Source organism: Apus apus, chromosome 3 (genome assembly GCF_020740795.1).
Source record: "Apus apus isolate bApuApu2 chromosome 3, bApuApu2.pri.cur, whole genome shotgun sequence".
Classification (NCBI taxonomy): domain Eukaryota; kingdom Metazoa; phylum Chordata; class Aves; order Apodiformes; family Apodidae; genus Apus; species Apus apus.
Genome location: NC_067284.1, coordinates 74,166,456 through 74,182,800, shown reverse-complemented (window position 1 = coordinate 74,182,800; position 16,345 = coordinate 74,166,456). Strand labels below are relative to the sequence as shown.

At 41.3% G+C, this 16,345-nt stretch overlaps 1 protein-coding gene across 1 annotated transcript; it reads left to right on the top strand.

Annotated features, from left to right (window-relative positions):
- Positions 1 to 157: 157 nt before the first annotated feature.
- SLC4A1AP (solute carrier family 4 member 1 adaptor protein) lies at positions 158 to 16,053 on the top strand. Its single transcript, XM_051614072.1, has 14 exons — positions 158 to 699; positions 1,483 to 1,669; positions 2,194 to 2,316; positions 3,155 to 3,215; positions 4,094 to 4,233; positions 4,370 to 4,530; positions 5,935 to 6,004; positions 8,493 to 8,682; positions 9,509 to 9,614; positions 9,937 to 10,177; positions 10,961 to 11,035; positions 12,085 to 12,155; positions 14,376 to 14,448; positions 15,637 to 16,053. Exons 1-14 carry the CDS (start codon positions 190 to 192, stop codon positions 15,684 to 15,686), a joined length of 2,058 nt encoding a protein of 685 aa, XP_051470032.1. The 5' UTR covers positions 158 to 189; the 3' UTR covers positions 15,687 to 16,053.
- Positions 16,054 to 16,345: the final 292 nt, after the last annotated feature.

Genomic DNA, 16,345 nt, shown 5'->3' with positions numbered 1-16,345 from the left:
GGGCAGCAGCCGCCGCCGCCGCTCCCACCTCCCCTGCCACGGCCTCCCCCTCCGCCCTACCCCTCCAGACGCCCGGGGTGGCCGCTGAGGCGACGCCGCCTCTACCAGCAGCTGCGCTTTAACGCCGGTACCGCAGCCCCGACGGGGGCTCGTCCCCGGAGGACTCCATTTGGGCACGGACCCGTGGAGATGGCGGAGGCCGTGCAGACGGAGGCGGCTGCCGATCCCGCCGGCTTCAAGCGCCCGAGCTGCCCGCTGCCCGCCGCGCCCCGCCTGGCGGAGGGCGCGGAGCCGGGGCCCAGCCCGCCCGCTCCCCGCCCGGCCCCGGCGCCGGCGCCGCGCTACGAGGAGCCGCCGTGGGGCAGCCGCCCGCCGGGCAGCGCCGGCTACGGGCTGGAGGTGCTGAAGGGCGGCGTGGCGCTGGGCTCGGTGCGGCTGGAAGGCAGCAGCTGGTTCCTGGTGGGGCGGCTGCCCGGCTGCGCCCTGGCGCTGGAGCACCCCTCGGTGTCGCGGCACCACGCCGTGCTGCAGTACCGCGGCCCCGACGGCCCCGACGCCGCCGGCTTCTACGTGTACGACCTGGGCAGCACCCACGGCACCTTCCTCAACAAGGCGCGGGTGCCGCCCCGCACCTACTGCCGGGTGCGGGTGGGCCACGGGCTCCGCTTCGGCGGCAGCTCCCGCCTGTTCCTCCTGCAGGTGGGTCGGGACACCCGGGCGGGGCTGGTGTGGCGACGGGCTCCCCCGGCCCAGCTCGCGGGTTCACTCGTCTCCCCCCGTCTCCGGGGCGTCCTGTGGGGCGGTGGCCTCCGGGCTGCCAGGCGCTGTAGGCGCTTTGGAAGCGGCCCGGCGCTGTGGGGTCGTTGCGCTGGGCAGAAGCAAGCGGGTGCGAGTGTCTGCTGCTGGCTGCGCGGGGCAGGTTGGAGCGGAAGGGCAGAGCGGGGCTGTGAGCTTCCCCTGCCCCCGTGCTCCGGGTTCAGGGCAGCTCTGCCGAGGCCTCGGCCTGAGAACTGGCCTGGCAGCTTCTGCTGACGTGCAGAGGGTGAAAAGGCAGTTCTCTTCACCCGTGTGATGTGTCAGGAAGGAAAAGCACAGTATTTCTGTGTGATCGAGAGGAGCTTTTGTTAGTAGGAACGTAGAAAGCACTTGGGAATCACCTACATGCACTTGAGAGGTTTTAGTTGCTCATTCCTCAAATTTTCCCACGTGGCACTACTGAACAAAATTGTTTTGCATTCTGCCTTTATAATACAGTTATCTTTGAGATTCATCTCCCTACAAGGAGACAGTCATGCTCACTTCTCTTCCCCCCCTGCCCTCATTGGGAAGGATATTAAGTCGATAACAAATGGCCTACTAATCCTACTTTTTGAACAGCACTATAATTATTTGTTTCTGTTACTGTACATAATCTGCGTGTGTGTTGGAAATACTTTTCCTTTCACAAAAAACATTTCTCTGAAGTGACTGTTTGTGATGTAGGGACCTGAAGAGGACCAGGAGTCTGAGTCGGAACTAACTGTGACAGAGCTGAAGGCACTGCGTAAGCAGCAGCAAGCAAAGTTAGAAAAGAGAATGTTGGGAGAGGACTCGGATGAGGAAGATGAGAAGGAGGAGAAAAGAAGCGAGAGGGGTCAGAACAGTGACATGAGCTGCTCGTGGGGAATGGGTAAGTGATGGTGCGTAGCTCAGCTGATAGACCTGGGAAGGTGTTTAAGCCAGTTGTGAGTGAACATTAGAGTTGAAATTCCAGCTGAATGCCAAGTGTCCCAATCCAGTGGAAGCTGTTGAGTACTGATTAATCCTTTTCCTTTTAAAATGAAGAGTGCTGTGACAAAGCAAGCTTGCATCTGGTGAGAAGTATGCTGGAGCTCCTTTTAAAACCAGGGAGAATATAACTGGCCCACGCCTGTAAAAGGCCAGAACCCAGGAGATTAGGTTAATGCTGTGGTTTTTCTTCCTGTGATGCGGTGACATTTATCTGCCAAACTGCATCTTGTAATGGAATAACTAATTGCAAAAAAGAAGCAGGGTGGGTTTTTCAATTGGGTGCAGAAATAATATTCAAGGTAAGGGAAGTTTTAGGATGATGTAGCTGATCTTTCTTTCAAACTAATGAAAGGTGAAGTATACTGGTGTTCTCTTTATTTTATTGCTTCACTGTATTTTTTTTGCACTTTGTATGTTTTCTAGGAGAGGATGCTGAGGAGGATGAGGTTGAAGAAAATCCTATCGCTGTTGATTTTCAGGATATACAAGATGCTTTTTATATGAAAGATCCTAGGAAGGCCTTGCAGGGCTTTTTTGACAGAGAAGGTACTTTTTTTTTTTCTTAATGAAATTTGTTTTTTTCTATTTAGCAAAGTATGATGTTTGTGCTCGTGTTTTCTTTTGGGAATTAAGGTGTGGGAGATAAAACTTTTCTGTTACGTTGTGGCTAAGGTTTTTTGTTTCATCAAGTTTGAGGGGGGTGTTTAGTTTTTGTTTTAATAAAACTTAGCTTACCTTTGTAGATCTGAGACTTGATTGGTAACTTCTAAACTGGGAGCTGCAGAGAGCAACTTGTATTTTTCTGCAGTGATAATAATCCATACTCATGTTTTGAAGCTGTGCTGAAAAATTCAAACCCATCGCATTTCAGAGTGTTCTGTTTGGATGTTGCTATGGTTGTGAGATAGAATGGGAAAGTATAAAAAGAGGAAAGACAAGAATGAATTGATTTAAACTTCTAATGGTTGCTAGTGAAAGGTAGATTACTTACTTATCTGCTAAAGTGAAAAGTTAATCTTCAAGATAAATAAAATCTGTGAATCCAGATTGCAAACTGTCATGACTTCTGTGTCATTTACTTTAATGCACACAGATGCAAGATTGCTTTTTATTTTAACTACATAGGCCTGAACAGGCCACTTTCACATTTTTTTGTCTGAAAAAGCCTTGATTGTGGAAAACAACCAAATGAGCATAGTACCAACTGAAAAACCCATAGCTTTTCCTTATTTTTTTTTTTTAAAAAAAAGAGGGTAGTTCAGTCCTTTGATGTATGACATGGGCATTTAATCTCTTTTGCTTATGACTTTCCTCTGTGTTGTAAAGATTATTCCTGCTTATTTCAGTTTTGATAACTGTCAACTTTATTTGATTTCCTCTCTAGGAGAAGAGTTAGTGTATGAATATGATGATCGTGGGCACAATAGCTGGCTGTGCAGGATCAAGTATGTATATCTCCAGTCATTTTTGTACAGAGAAGCTGGCTTCATTGAATTCACAAACGAAAGTTGAAAGAACTGTCTTTCACACTTGTCAGGGAGGCAGGCCAGCTGGAATGAGACCGAAGCCCTGATACTGAGACAGAAGTTCAAGGATCAGTACTTAGTTCAGTGTCTGCACTCCTATCTGGCCTGGCAGCATTTGGTGTTCCTTAGAGTTGAAAATCAGAAAAGCGAGAGTCTGGATTTTTTCAGTTCCCTTTGTTTTGTGAAACACATGAAATTAAAATACAAAAAAAAAACCCAAAAAAGTTGGAGACAGTATATTTTAATTCCTAAAGAGAGAAAGAAAAATAATTCTACAGTGTGCCCAGTTTCAGTTCTTCTATGGTATAAGGCAGATGGGTTCCTGCAAGAGGCCACTAACATCATTCTTTTCTTAGACAGGAGAAGGTGGGGTAGAAATTAAGTCAACAGGATAGATATCAACATTTCAGTGATTGTACTGCTTCAGAAATCTTTGCTTCAGTATGGTGTAAAATATTTGTTACTGGTGTTACATGGATGCAAGGTACTGGTGCTTAAAATTATTCAGATATTGACGTTCAACCTTTTAATTTCTTGTACTCCTAGTGGAGTGGATGTAGGAAGAATTACTGTTCAGGCTAGTGAAATTAAAAAAAAAAATCTTACATGCTTTAGGAAGTCCCTGTGTATGTTTTGATTAGTACTGGATGGAATGAAATGTGAAAATACTTCACCCACAGAAAAAGATAAGAGTGAAATGGAAAGAATGATGTCAACGTGATAAATGCAGTATCCGAGTAGCACCTGTGCAAAGCTGTTTGTATTGGAGCTGTCCTCTGATCCTTCAAACTGAACAGGTTGCCTGTGGATGATGCATCAGGGAAGCAGCTGGTGGCAGAGGTTCTCCATTCAGGAAAGAAGAAGGAAGCAATGATACAGTGTGCAGTAGAAGCTTGCAGGCTACTCGATGCTCGGGGAGTGCTGAGGCAAGAAGCAGGTGAGTAACCAGTGAAATGCTGCAGTGGTTCTAAAAGCCCTAAACTAGGGATTTGAGATTGTTATCTTGAATGTGTTTCATTGCTCAGTGGTATGCAAATAATTTTGTTTCTTTCCCTCTCCCTTACCTTTTCCAGTATCCCGAAAAAGGAAATCAAAGAACTGGGAAGATGAGGATTTTTATGACAGTGATGATGACACCTTCCTTGATCGAACTGGTGCTGTAGAAAAGAAACGTCTGAACAGAATGAAAAAAGCTGGTAAAATAGAAGAAAAACCAGAGACTTACGACTCCCTGGTAAGAACAATTATTCTGACATGCCAGGCTTATTGTCTCATGCATGAATTATTACTAAGAAGGAAAAAAAAATTTCCTGATGTTTTTGTTAGCCTGAACTCTCAGTACCATTTTGAACCTTTATATATCAATTGGCCAAGACAGAATAAAATCAGAGTAGATTTGATGATTGTAGAATGAGAGTCTTTCTCAGCTTTTGAGAGGGGGGAAAAAATGGGATATAAAAGAAACGTTAGACTTTTTTAACAACAAAAACAGGCTATTTTTTATGCCAATTTACTACTCAGTATCTACATCGCAGAAGCCATCACAGTGACTGCTGCCTTAAGGAAAGAGGATGACTGGCCAAAGAGAACAAGCTACCCTGTTACCAGGAAGTGTCCTGGCTTAAGACCAAGGCAGTCTGCAAAAAAATGTAGTCTGTTTTTCTTGTGTTTTCCATTCTCTGGAGAGCTGGGTTCAATCCTTGAGTTCTGCCATTGTGTTCAAGACTTAATTTGTCATAAAATAGGGGAGGTGAGTGGACTTTGTAACTCAAAAAAGTGGGGTGTTGTTTTTTTGCTTTGTGGACAGTGTCTATAAATACCTGAAAAAATTGCCTACTTTAGTGTAGTGGAAGCATACTGCCTTGCTTTTGCCTGTGTAGTATTGCTTTCTGCTTAATGGATCACAGACACGGATGAATGAAGCACCAGAGCATGTTCCTTTAAAAACAGTTGTAAACCATCAGAAAATAATTGCAAGCTTTGAGGTGCAGAGAGCACAGCCCAAAGAAAGTTCATGTTCTGCTTCAAAGAATAAGCAGCCTGGACTGGGAGGAGTATACCAACTAGAAGTTCTAGGCAGACAAGAGGATGTGGAGGAGCAGGTGTAGGGAGGGTTGGAGGATGACAGTGGTGGTATAACATAGTTGCTGAGGCATTATATACGTATTTTTGTGTTTCAGAAAGAGCAATAGGACAAGAGGAAATGGGGTCAAGCTGCACCAGGGCAGGTTCAGATTGGTTATTAGGAAAAATGTTTCTCACAGAGTGGTGGGGCTTTGGAACAGGCTGCCCAGGGAGGTGGTGGAGGCACCGTCCCTGGAGTTCTTCAAAAAAGGGGTAGATGTTGTGTTTCATAAGATGGTTTAGTGTTTTAGGGGTTGCAGGGCAGACAGTTGGACTTGATGATCTTGAAGGTCTTTTCCAACCCTGATGATTCTATGATTCTGTGATTATTTGAATGGCATGTAAAAGCACTGATAAGTTTAGGAACAATCTACGCTATATTATTTTCAGCTCAGAAGCTCCTGGTCAAAGATCAGAAGTTGAAAAAAGGGTGTAATTTGGTAGGATCTTTGCGTAACTCTTAAAAGAGGATTGTAAGAAGATAAGATCTTCTACACGTGTTATTCTCTCATAGGTGGCAAAGCTAAACGAAGCTGAAAATGAGCTTTCTGAGATAACAGAGAAGCTGAAGACTTCAGGGAAAGGTAAGGCATGAAGTTTATTTGATCAAAGTGCTTTCCATAAAGAACGGTAATGTCATGCATATCTGCAACATCTAGGCTAAGGGAAGGAGGTGAGTCTACAAAGCTCCTGGAGCTTAAGAGGGGTGAGCAGTATTACTGTTTATTTGCCCATATTAGTGAAATTGTCCCAATTTGAGGAACACTTTTTTTCTTCTCCCTTCAAAACTATTTGTAAGGGAAGAGCAAACAACTGATAGAAGAGACAGTGTCTTTTTTATTTTGCTTCTCTCACTGCAAATGCACCTTAGAAAGGAAAAGTGGGAAAAGAGAAATGTGGAGTCAAAGCAGTTAATGCTTAGCCTAAGCCTTTTAACTTATGAGGGTGCCATTCAGGTTCTAGGATTATGTCTTTGCATACAAAGGCAGAGCCCCCAGAGTGAGAACTGTGTCTGGTGATGAGTTAGATTTAAAGGTTACATACATTTACTACACAAATAGCTGCGTTTTGCTTTCTGTTACTGCTAATGTCTTGTGGAATCAAAGGGAAGGGATGAAGGGAATGTGTTTAGGCAGGTTCTTCACACCAAAAGCTTTTCAACAGAGTTGGCATTAATAAAAGTTGCAATGTCAGTTTGTCAGAAGAATTTGTCTCCAGGAAGCCTTGCAGCAATCTGACAGCTGAGATATCTTTTGTGCATTATACGGGTATGTTTCTCTCTAGTAATTCAGCCCCACACCAAAACTCATTTGTATCAACAGTTTGGTTGGTGATTGATTATACCAGATCACTGTTCAGAAAACCTGGCTGTTCCACTGAGCGTTCTAACTGATGGGTCAGTTCCGTGTGTTTGAAGGAATTGTTTTCAGCATGACTGTACTGATAAGTAGTTAAAGATTGACTAGCAGGTGGAAACACGTTTTACATTGTCCGAGACTTGTAGTTTCAAGCTTTCATGTGTTATGATGCCTTTTGTTTCAGCTAGTACTGTTTCTCAAAAAGACTGTCAAATCGTATTGTAATAGGGGCTGGGAGAAGGAAGAATCCCTTCATTTATAGACTTCTACTAACAGCATATATTTTGATACATGTTATCATGGTATGGTAAACTATAAGTGGTTACACAGCTAGTTTAGAGCCTTGGAAGAATTGTGGTTTCAGCACTTACTGCAGTACAGTGTAATTCAGTATTGGAGGCGAGTCTCGTAGAAGCAGAGCAGGATAAAACAGTGAATATTGCATCATCAGTTACTTTGTGTGTGTGTGTGTGTGTTCAAGATATTTGTGTTTTCTCTTGCTTTCTTTGGATACTTTAGGTTAATCACAGCTGCTGAGCACAAGTGTAAGCCAGGAGCATGTGTACTCATCATAGGTGATTCTTAGCACTGTCACGAGCCATCTGGCAAAGCTGCTGCATTACATACATACCTTAACACACATTTGCTTGCTCTAAATGATTATTTGTAGCCTAAGGGCAAGAGTGTAGAGAGATCAATGACAGAATGACAGGCTAAATTGCAGCACCTCTTGGAGGAATTATGTAGTTGCCTAAGATCACAGTAGAAGTTCATAAATTGTTCTCTGGAGTTCTTTAGAACTAACTACTGATGGACTGACTTGGCATTTCTCATTCACTGGTGCAGTTGAATGAAAATCAAGTAATAAAGCTCTTCAGTCTCATCTTTGGTTGCCAGTTCAGAAGAAAATTATCAATAACTTGATGGTGCAGGAAATAGCCCTATAGCTTTTCCCCCTGGAATCTAGAGTGGAATAGCTGTGATTGATTCACCTCCTAACAGCATCAAGTGGTACTTCAATAGTATGGAAAACTGCTGCAACAGATACTGAATACTAACAGTAACCGTGTAAGCTGATTTACCTAATTTTACCACTGTTGGTGGAATCAAGAAGAGAATCCTGTTTGCAAGAAGGATAATCTGACTTGCTGAAGATCACTCACTGACTGAAGCACCCTTACACTGTTCTGAAGCTAAAATTTTGTGTCACTTGCCTAACATATGAAACTCTTCTTATATGCACTCCAGGGGTAGGAGGCAGCATCATGTGTTGATTCATTTTGAGTTTTGTAAATGTTACTACCTAAACATTCCATGAAAGCCAAAATGGGATTCTCCATGCAGTGCTGTGGGATTCTTTGAAGCTGTGTCTATTTTAGTTTGTGACTACAAAAATAATCTATATGACACTTTTTTAGGGACAGCAGATACTGAAGTGAGATGACCAACGTAGGATAGAGATACTCATAAAGAAACATTCAACTTTAAGAGAGGTTTTGTAATATGAATGGATTAAGGTTTCCTGTGTGGCTTTTGTTAAGAGAAATGCTCTCATCTTTCCAGGACTAACAAACTTCGTTATTTCACTATTCAGAAGTAACTTGCAGAGAGGATAGTTTTTCATACATACCTTATTCTCTAAGGGGTAGGACTTGATGAGTACAACTTTCATCTCCCCACCAGTAACAATGCCTTTTCCCTTTATCTTGCCTAGTCCAGTCCCAGCCAGCAGCCCAAGATTCCTTGGATGAATTCATGACTGAAATAAAATCAGGATGTGCTTTAGACAGTGTGGCACGGAAGAAGCTTCACTTGCGGTCGTTTGAACTGAAGAAAGAGCAACAGAGACTGAAAGGGTTAATAAAGCTTGTCAAGCCTGCTGAACTGCCTGCACTGAAGCCCCAGTAAGTTTTGGCTGAAGTGTGAAATGATTGCTTTTACCATTGCTATTGTCCACGGGCAGTTGTGCAAGCCCAGTAAGCCAACAGCTTTCCAAACACAAAAACAGGACAGCCTTCCAGACTACCTGGCTCATCTCTTTACAGAGCCGATGTGCCTTTTGGCCACTGCTGCATCTATGGTTGAGGCAGATGCCCCACAACACTGCAGTCAGATAAGCCCACGTGGGGGGTATGAAGGGGAAGGGATTGCAAGCATGATGTCAGCTTTGTTCATTTTATTATTTTTTTCCCCAACTTACACCCAAAAGGAACTGGAAAATTTTACAGTTATTACGTACAACATGAAAACCACTTTCACTCTGTGAAGTGTACCTGGGAGTCAACTGTAGTGGCTGTTCAACTACTGCCTAGCAATGCTGCTGCAATTCAAGTGCATGTGGGCTGGGTTCATCATTTCCTGGTGGCAGCTTGATTAGAGATTTAATTACTTGTTTGCTTGAATTGAGGCTTGGCCTCCCAGTGGGTTTTTATATATACAAATGTAAGTATGTGTGTGCAATTAAATTTGAGGGAGTCTGTGTGATACAGATATTTCTTTCTGTATTTATTTATTTTTCTTCCTGTTATGGCAAGTGTCTGAATCCTACACCATGGATGTAGGATGGAGGAGTCATCTCCTGCAGCTTTCTCCTTGGGTGCTCCAAGTGAGAGAGAAATAAAAGGGGGTTTATATATATCTACTTCTAATCTGCAGATTTATTGCATTTGTTAATATAAGACTTGTTTGATACTTTGAACACTGTTTTCTTTCATATCTAATTTTTATTAGGAGTTACAGTCTGGAAGCAGAGAGCAAGCCTAAAAAGATTGCCCTGCCTCTCTTTGGTGCAATGAAAGGAGGGAGCAAATTCAAGCTGAAAACTGGAAGCCTTGGAGTAAGTTGGACTCGTAAATGCTGGTCCATTAATTTATTTTGTTTTTCTTGATCTTTTAGCTGAGATCATATCCACAATTGATTCAGTTTCACTGTCTCTCTTACGAAAAGACTGCAGTCCTTGTCTGTGGGCTGTGGACCTATTTTTCCATCTTCCATCTCTACTAATAACTTTTCCTTAAAACTAATTATTCTTCATCCTGAGAGTGTTTCCTTGCCAGCTGCTGTATGACAGTAGTATGTGCACTTTCTCCTGTAATGAATAGCTGTGACATCTACCTCCATATTATCTTAGCACTCATGCACAAGTCTTTCTCCCACAGAAAATGCCTGTTAAGCGTCCAGACATCCCTGAAAGCTTGTTAAAAATGAAAGATGATGGACCAGAGGAGGAGGAAGAGGAAGAGGAGGAAGAAATGGAGGAGGAGCAAAAAGTAGATACAATCAACAGCAGAACGTCAAATTTGGAAATTAAAATTACAACAGAGGAAGAAATAGGAACAGAAACTAACGCTGCCGAGGATTCTTCTTGCAGTAACAAGAATCTAGAATCCTTTCAGGATGGTAAACCATTGGTTTTGATTTTTCCAGTAATGAAGTTAAGTGTTACTGCTGGATTTTTCAGAGCTATGTGAATCTCCTGCAGTGGAGTCACGAGTTCTCCAGCAGATTTGTTTTCCATAGTTTTTTGCTATGAGCCCAGAGTCTGTGTGCCAACAGATGAGTTTCACATGGTTCCAGTTCAAACTCTGCCTGGCAGTCAGTTTTTCTTGCTTTTGGTGAAAATGTCCTGCACTCAAGAAAAGTCCTATTTTGATAAGCTTTGCTCTCATTCGATTGAGTGTCCATATGATAACAAATACAATATATTGTTGGCAGGGAGAGTGACTTAGTGAGAAGACAAATGTCTGTGTAAAATGTCAGATCAGTTTGTAAAGAGGAAAAATAACTTTAAAAGTGGTAGTGAGGGACTGTCTTCTTTGTATCTATGTGGTTTATCTCCAGTCCATCCTTTTCTGTATCACCTTGATGCATTTGAAAACTCAGTAATGATATTTCTCAGTTAATGTGTTTGATGAGAGAAACCCAATACTGACTTCTTAGTGCTGGACAGGTTGCTCTTCAAAAGTATACTTTAACTGGTCACAAGTTTTCCTTTAATATTATATTGTGATGGACTTGGTGGATGAAATAGTTTGGAGAACTTCTAAGAGAAGACTTCTTCCTGAGACAAATGTAGCTAAGAGTTCAATTTTGAACTGTGTCTCAGAGATGGCAGTGCTCTACTCATCAGAGTTACTGCAGAGTGCTCCCCTAGTTCTCCTGTTTTATTTTTTTCTTTTACAGGGGTTCATTTTCTGCCTGAGCCAAAGATACTAAGGAATAAATCCCAGATGGGACCCTTGCAAGAGAAATATCAAGGTGAGCAGTACAATTTAGACTCTAATGTACAACATCATGTGTCATAAGGAGCTGTTGTCATCTTCTGTCAGGAGCAGGAAACAGTCTAATGTAGAGCCTAAAGTAAGAATCTAGAATCCAATGAAGGACTGTGTTTTACTTTGAAAGTGGTAAGTGTAGGTTGACAACAGGTCACTTCAGCTGTTTCAGTTCTTGCTTTTCATGGGCATTAACTGCTTTAAGATCCTTTGTTTTAAACAAAAATAGCATGTGAAGAGAAGAAAAATTAATTTAGGGCCATAAACATAATGCTTTTTCCCCCCTTATTTTGTTGCAGTAGCCCTTAACACTACAGAAGGACAGACCTTTCCTTTTATAAAGTGACAAAATGTACATAATGTTAGCTAGCATTCTCTTAATGACCCACATGACCCCCCTCTACATGTACACTAAAAAAAAAAATCCTCACAATTAAGACTGTGTTTGGTGTACTGAATATCTGGGGGACATCTGTATTAATTTTCCATTTTTTCATAACTCAGACCCTTAATAACACGTTGTCCTGTCCATATCATTTTGTCTGTAAACTTAAGCCACAAGAGCCTCAATATTTCACAGTTTAAGTGGCAGAAAAACCAGACATACCTGTATCTTTCTGTCTTCCTATATTACTGTGAAATCACTTTCTCCTTAAAAAAAGATAATCCTGATCCTGCACCTTTCCTTCCTACTGTTTCCTTCCAAATCCATCACTGCCGTAATTACAGGTGGAGAATATCTTCTTAGAAAGTAAACATCTACCATTCACGAAAAGTTTGTTACAGAAGCCCAAACATAGGGTCTTATTAAACTGCATTCAGGTAGGTGACTGACAGTGTTTTAAACATAAGCTAATCTATGAAAAAAAAAAAAATGTTCAGCAGTCTTAAGTATGAATTTTGTTGCAGCGAGTGTCTTGGGTTACCTTTTAGATGTATCCATTTTTATGTGAGCTCTCTAGAAGGTGATTTCTGACAGAATCAGGCATTCATGATGTGTCACTGAAAAAAATCAATCTTCTTTCTTGTCAGCATCTGAGGAAGTGTGTAAGGAACCTGAAGAGACATCTGAGAAAGTTAAGAAAATCAATAGCTCAAACAAGGTCAGTTATGATACCGTGACTCCTATAGCTTAAGAGTTTCAAGGAATTGTGTAGCAGGCTCATTATTAGTGAAACTGTACAAATTTGATGAGCATGTCTGTAATAGTTGTGCTTTTCTGCTGACTGAGACCCAAATGTAGAATCACACACTGCCATTGGGTACAGCACTGGAGTCTCCCATGAGAAGGTAAAGCACAGCATTTCACGCATCACAGAGGCTCTCAATTCAATCACACATTTATTTTTTCACCTTTTCACTTGGCATTTAGCCTCTACTAATTGTTTCTTCTCCTGTATCATAAGTGTTGTAGAACATAGATGCTCTCTGGGCTTTAGGAATAGCATTGCAAAACTTTCCTTGGAGAGTAGCTTGAGAAGCGTGTATTGGCTGACACAGAACATGCTGGACTAAAATTGTAGCTAGTTTGTATTACCATTACCAAACCTCTTTCTTCCCTGTAGAAGTGGAAAGAGGGGAGTCAGCTAAGAGATGATTGTCTTTTGCAAACCAGTTTTTACTGAGTTTGAGTAGATGTACCAGGCAAAGTTCCTCTTGTGTATAAGATTTGTATTAAACTGTAAAGTATATGAGCCTTGCACATTTTGGGATACAAGGTTGTTGACTTCCTGGAGCTGGGAAGGAACTTCTATGACAGCATCCTCTTAGCCAAATGGTTATTGTGAGGTTCTTCCCTTTAGAGTGCATCCCACCCTTCTGCTGACTCCCATCAAAGAAGTTTACTGTGACTGGTGGGCCATGAATTCTGATAATTATTAAAATTTCTTGGTGGTGGCCATCTAATTTTAGCCCTGTACCACCTACTTAAAGAAGCTGAACTACCTATAGCCTGTGTGTGCTAACAGCTGCCTCATTAGTCCTGGCAAAGGACCCAAGGATTGAGTAGGCAAAGCCTTTAGAATTGTCCTTTGTTGCTGGCCTATAAAACTTGTTGATAAAGAAAGCAAAAGTAAATTTATACTGTTAAGGCCCAGGTTATACCATTCCTCATACTAATGTGGGAGAACAAGGCAGCCTCTCATGCTTAGGCAGTCAAGTCAGCACCTCTTGTCAGCACAGAGTTAACTCTAACACTGAGCATTCTCCAAATACCAGATGGCTTAGCTGTAGTCTCTCTCCCATCACAAATCACTTTTTCCACGTGCTGTCTCTGCCTTTGGGCTGAGACCTTGCATGGAAAATATCAACCAGAAGTCAGTTTTCATCTTCTTTTTTTTTTTTTTTTCCCTCTTTTAATATTTGAGGAATAACTGAATCATGTAAAACTGGAAAAACAATTTTAAAGAGACTGTTCACAAGCCATATTTAAAAACTTAAACTCTGCAGCCTAATGTTTTGGAAAACATTAATCTTCTGAAAGAAGTATTTTAGAGGTTAATTTGGTTTTTGAGGGAATGAAAAATTACTTCAAATGCATAACTTAAGACTGTGTTATGATGCTACAGAGTAATGCAAATCAGTGCTGAATAGCTTAGCTACATTTTGAACTCTCAAGTCTTGCACTCTGCAGTGGTATGATTTTATTTTTTGATAGTTGCCTGCAGTTGTTGAAAGCAAAAGCTGTTGAGAAAATGATGCTGATGTGGCAAAACTTAAAAATCTAGGAACAAAAAAATAGTGTCAAGATTTGAATGGCAAGTGACCTGTTTCAGTTTGCTTTAAACATTTCAGTGATGCCAGTGAGACATGAAAAAATTTGGCAATCCTTTCTTTTGAAAAATGAAGTTACCCTTATATAACAGCTGAAGTGCTAGAGACTCCAGTTTGAAAGTCACCTTAAACCCAAATTTCTCAGTGGGATTGTGTGTCAAAATCCATCAAACACTTATTGAAAATCTTACTCTAAAGGCTTTCCCTGCATAAAGAAATTCTTAGTTAAATGACACTACCAAACATTCGGATGACAAGATTAAACTGTGCAGAAGTGGACAGTTGGTAATAGTCCTGTTTTGAGGGGGAGATTGAACTGGATGGCCTCCAGAGGTCCCATCTGACCAGCCATTTCTGTTGTTCTGTAACTCTACTGGGGAGAAACTGGATTTATTTGTGGATTTGAGATTTTTTCTTTCCTTTGTATTTTTTTTTCCTTCTTAGAAATAACCTTCACCTTTCAGTATTTGTGTCTGAATTAGTGAGAGATGCAGTAGCTGTGACACATTGCTGGAGGGTGCAGCACCTTAAAAATCTTCTTCCTTTTGCAGGTCCAACAACCTTATTTTTCCTCACAGTACCCAGATGATGACCCAGACTATTGCGTATGGATTCCTCCTGCAGGTATCAGACATTTACTTACCATTTTTTGTCTTGCAAGTTGAGAATCTACCTAATAAGTAGTCAGCATGTCCATGCAACTTGCTGAGAAGAAAGCAATTCAGGCATACTTTACCCAGAACCTGATGTCTTCTGTCATGTTATGCTCCTTATCAGTTGTGCCACCATGAGAGTCTTGCAGTAAAATACAGAACATATCTGTAGTAGCTTAATCTCAGTGGACAGATAAACCTGAAATGTTTTTCAGTTTTGTAGCACCTGAGAGAGCTCACACCTTTCACACACAGTCATAGGATGATCTAGTTGAAAGACAAGATCAAATCTTCACTTGGGATAAATGCTCCAGCAATCCTAGTATTTTCAGTTTTCGTAGAAGTCTGTGAAATCTTAGAATTTTCTTTGCAGATTTTTGCAAAAGTGATGAGAATACAAACTTTAGCTCATGTTTTGGAGAGAAGTCTTGTTAATGCTTTGGTGAAGGCACTGAATAATTCATGCATTCATCAAATATGTGTTAGTGTGGAAGAAAGTTTTTGCCTTGACTCCAGAGTTTGTTCTTAAACAGCATAATGAATTTGTAGTTTCTCTAAAATGCAAAATTCATTTTCATGCATTGAGGTTTTCATAGTAAGTTCAAAGCTTAACTTTCATTTGATAGATTCATTACTCTAATTTTGATAAGGCTGTTGCAGGCTTATAATATAGATAGGCTCCAAAGGCAATAAGAAAAATGAGAATAAATTTCACTGAAGAAAACTATAAGCTACTAAATCATCTGCACTTTTCTGGCATATTAATCCACTGGAACAAAATACCTGATTTGTTGAGGTCTGGTCTGGGATAGCCAAGCGAGCTGTGTCCATAAGAGGGAGCTCTTTTTTCTGTTTCTGCCTGCTAATAACCAGACTCATCTTCTGTCTTAAGCTGGCATAATAAGGACACCAGTAAACAAAAGAAAAAAGAAAAGAACCACACCAAAAAAACAGGTCTATATGATGTAATCTTGACACTTTTAGTAAGGTTAAGAGGAATTACTAGTATAAAACAAAGTACTGTTAGTAGTATTCAATCTGACTTGCCCTTTCTGCACTTGTCTGAAAGGTGCTGCCTAGTGTACATTTCATGCTTGGATACAGATCTATCCTGAAAGGGGGGGGGAACATAATGCAACTCTTCCTCTTTGTCCCTTAGGTCAAAGTGGTGATGGCAAGACTCATCTTAATGAAAAATACGGCTACTAAGCTTCAAGCACTCCAGAGTACGTCTGAGGTTTGAAGGACTGCTCTGTTTTGGACTCTTTCACCACACATGAAATGACGCATAAAAGAGTTGTTGTTTTTCAGATGCTGTTCTAAGTGCAAGGGCATCAGCAGCCACTCTGGCTGTTAACTTTCCCTGTGTGTCCTCTGTTTGTCTTCCAGATCCCCACATTCTTCTGTCTCTTCTTCTTTTAGCCTTGTCCTTTTTATTTGACTTATACACCATAGGTTCATTTTTCCTTTTGTAAATAAAGATATGCAAAAAGTATTAAAAAAAGGTACATCTCTCTATACTTACAGGCTTGATAAAATGTGTGTTGGTTTTATGAAATTAAAATGAGAAACACTACCATGTTGCTTCTGTGGCTTCTGTTTGAATATACTTCCATGGTAAACACAACCTAAAACTTGAGGCATTGTTTTCTTTTCTGTGGAAAAAAATGTCTATTTTGGAAAGAAGACTGTTTTCACTCCTCCCTTGTGCAATTGCTGGAGTACTTGGTGCGGAGTGAACTGGTAATGGTGAGCATACACTGCTATAAAGGTGTAGAAACACCTAAGAACTGAAGAGGCTCACACTGCTTATCCTGAATCAGAGGGTAACGGAAGAAATGATGGCAGGGTATCCTGGAAAAGCTTAT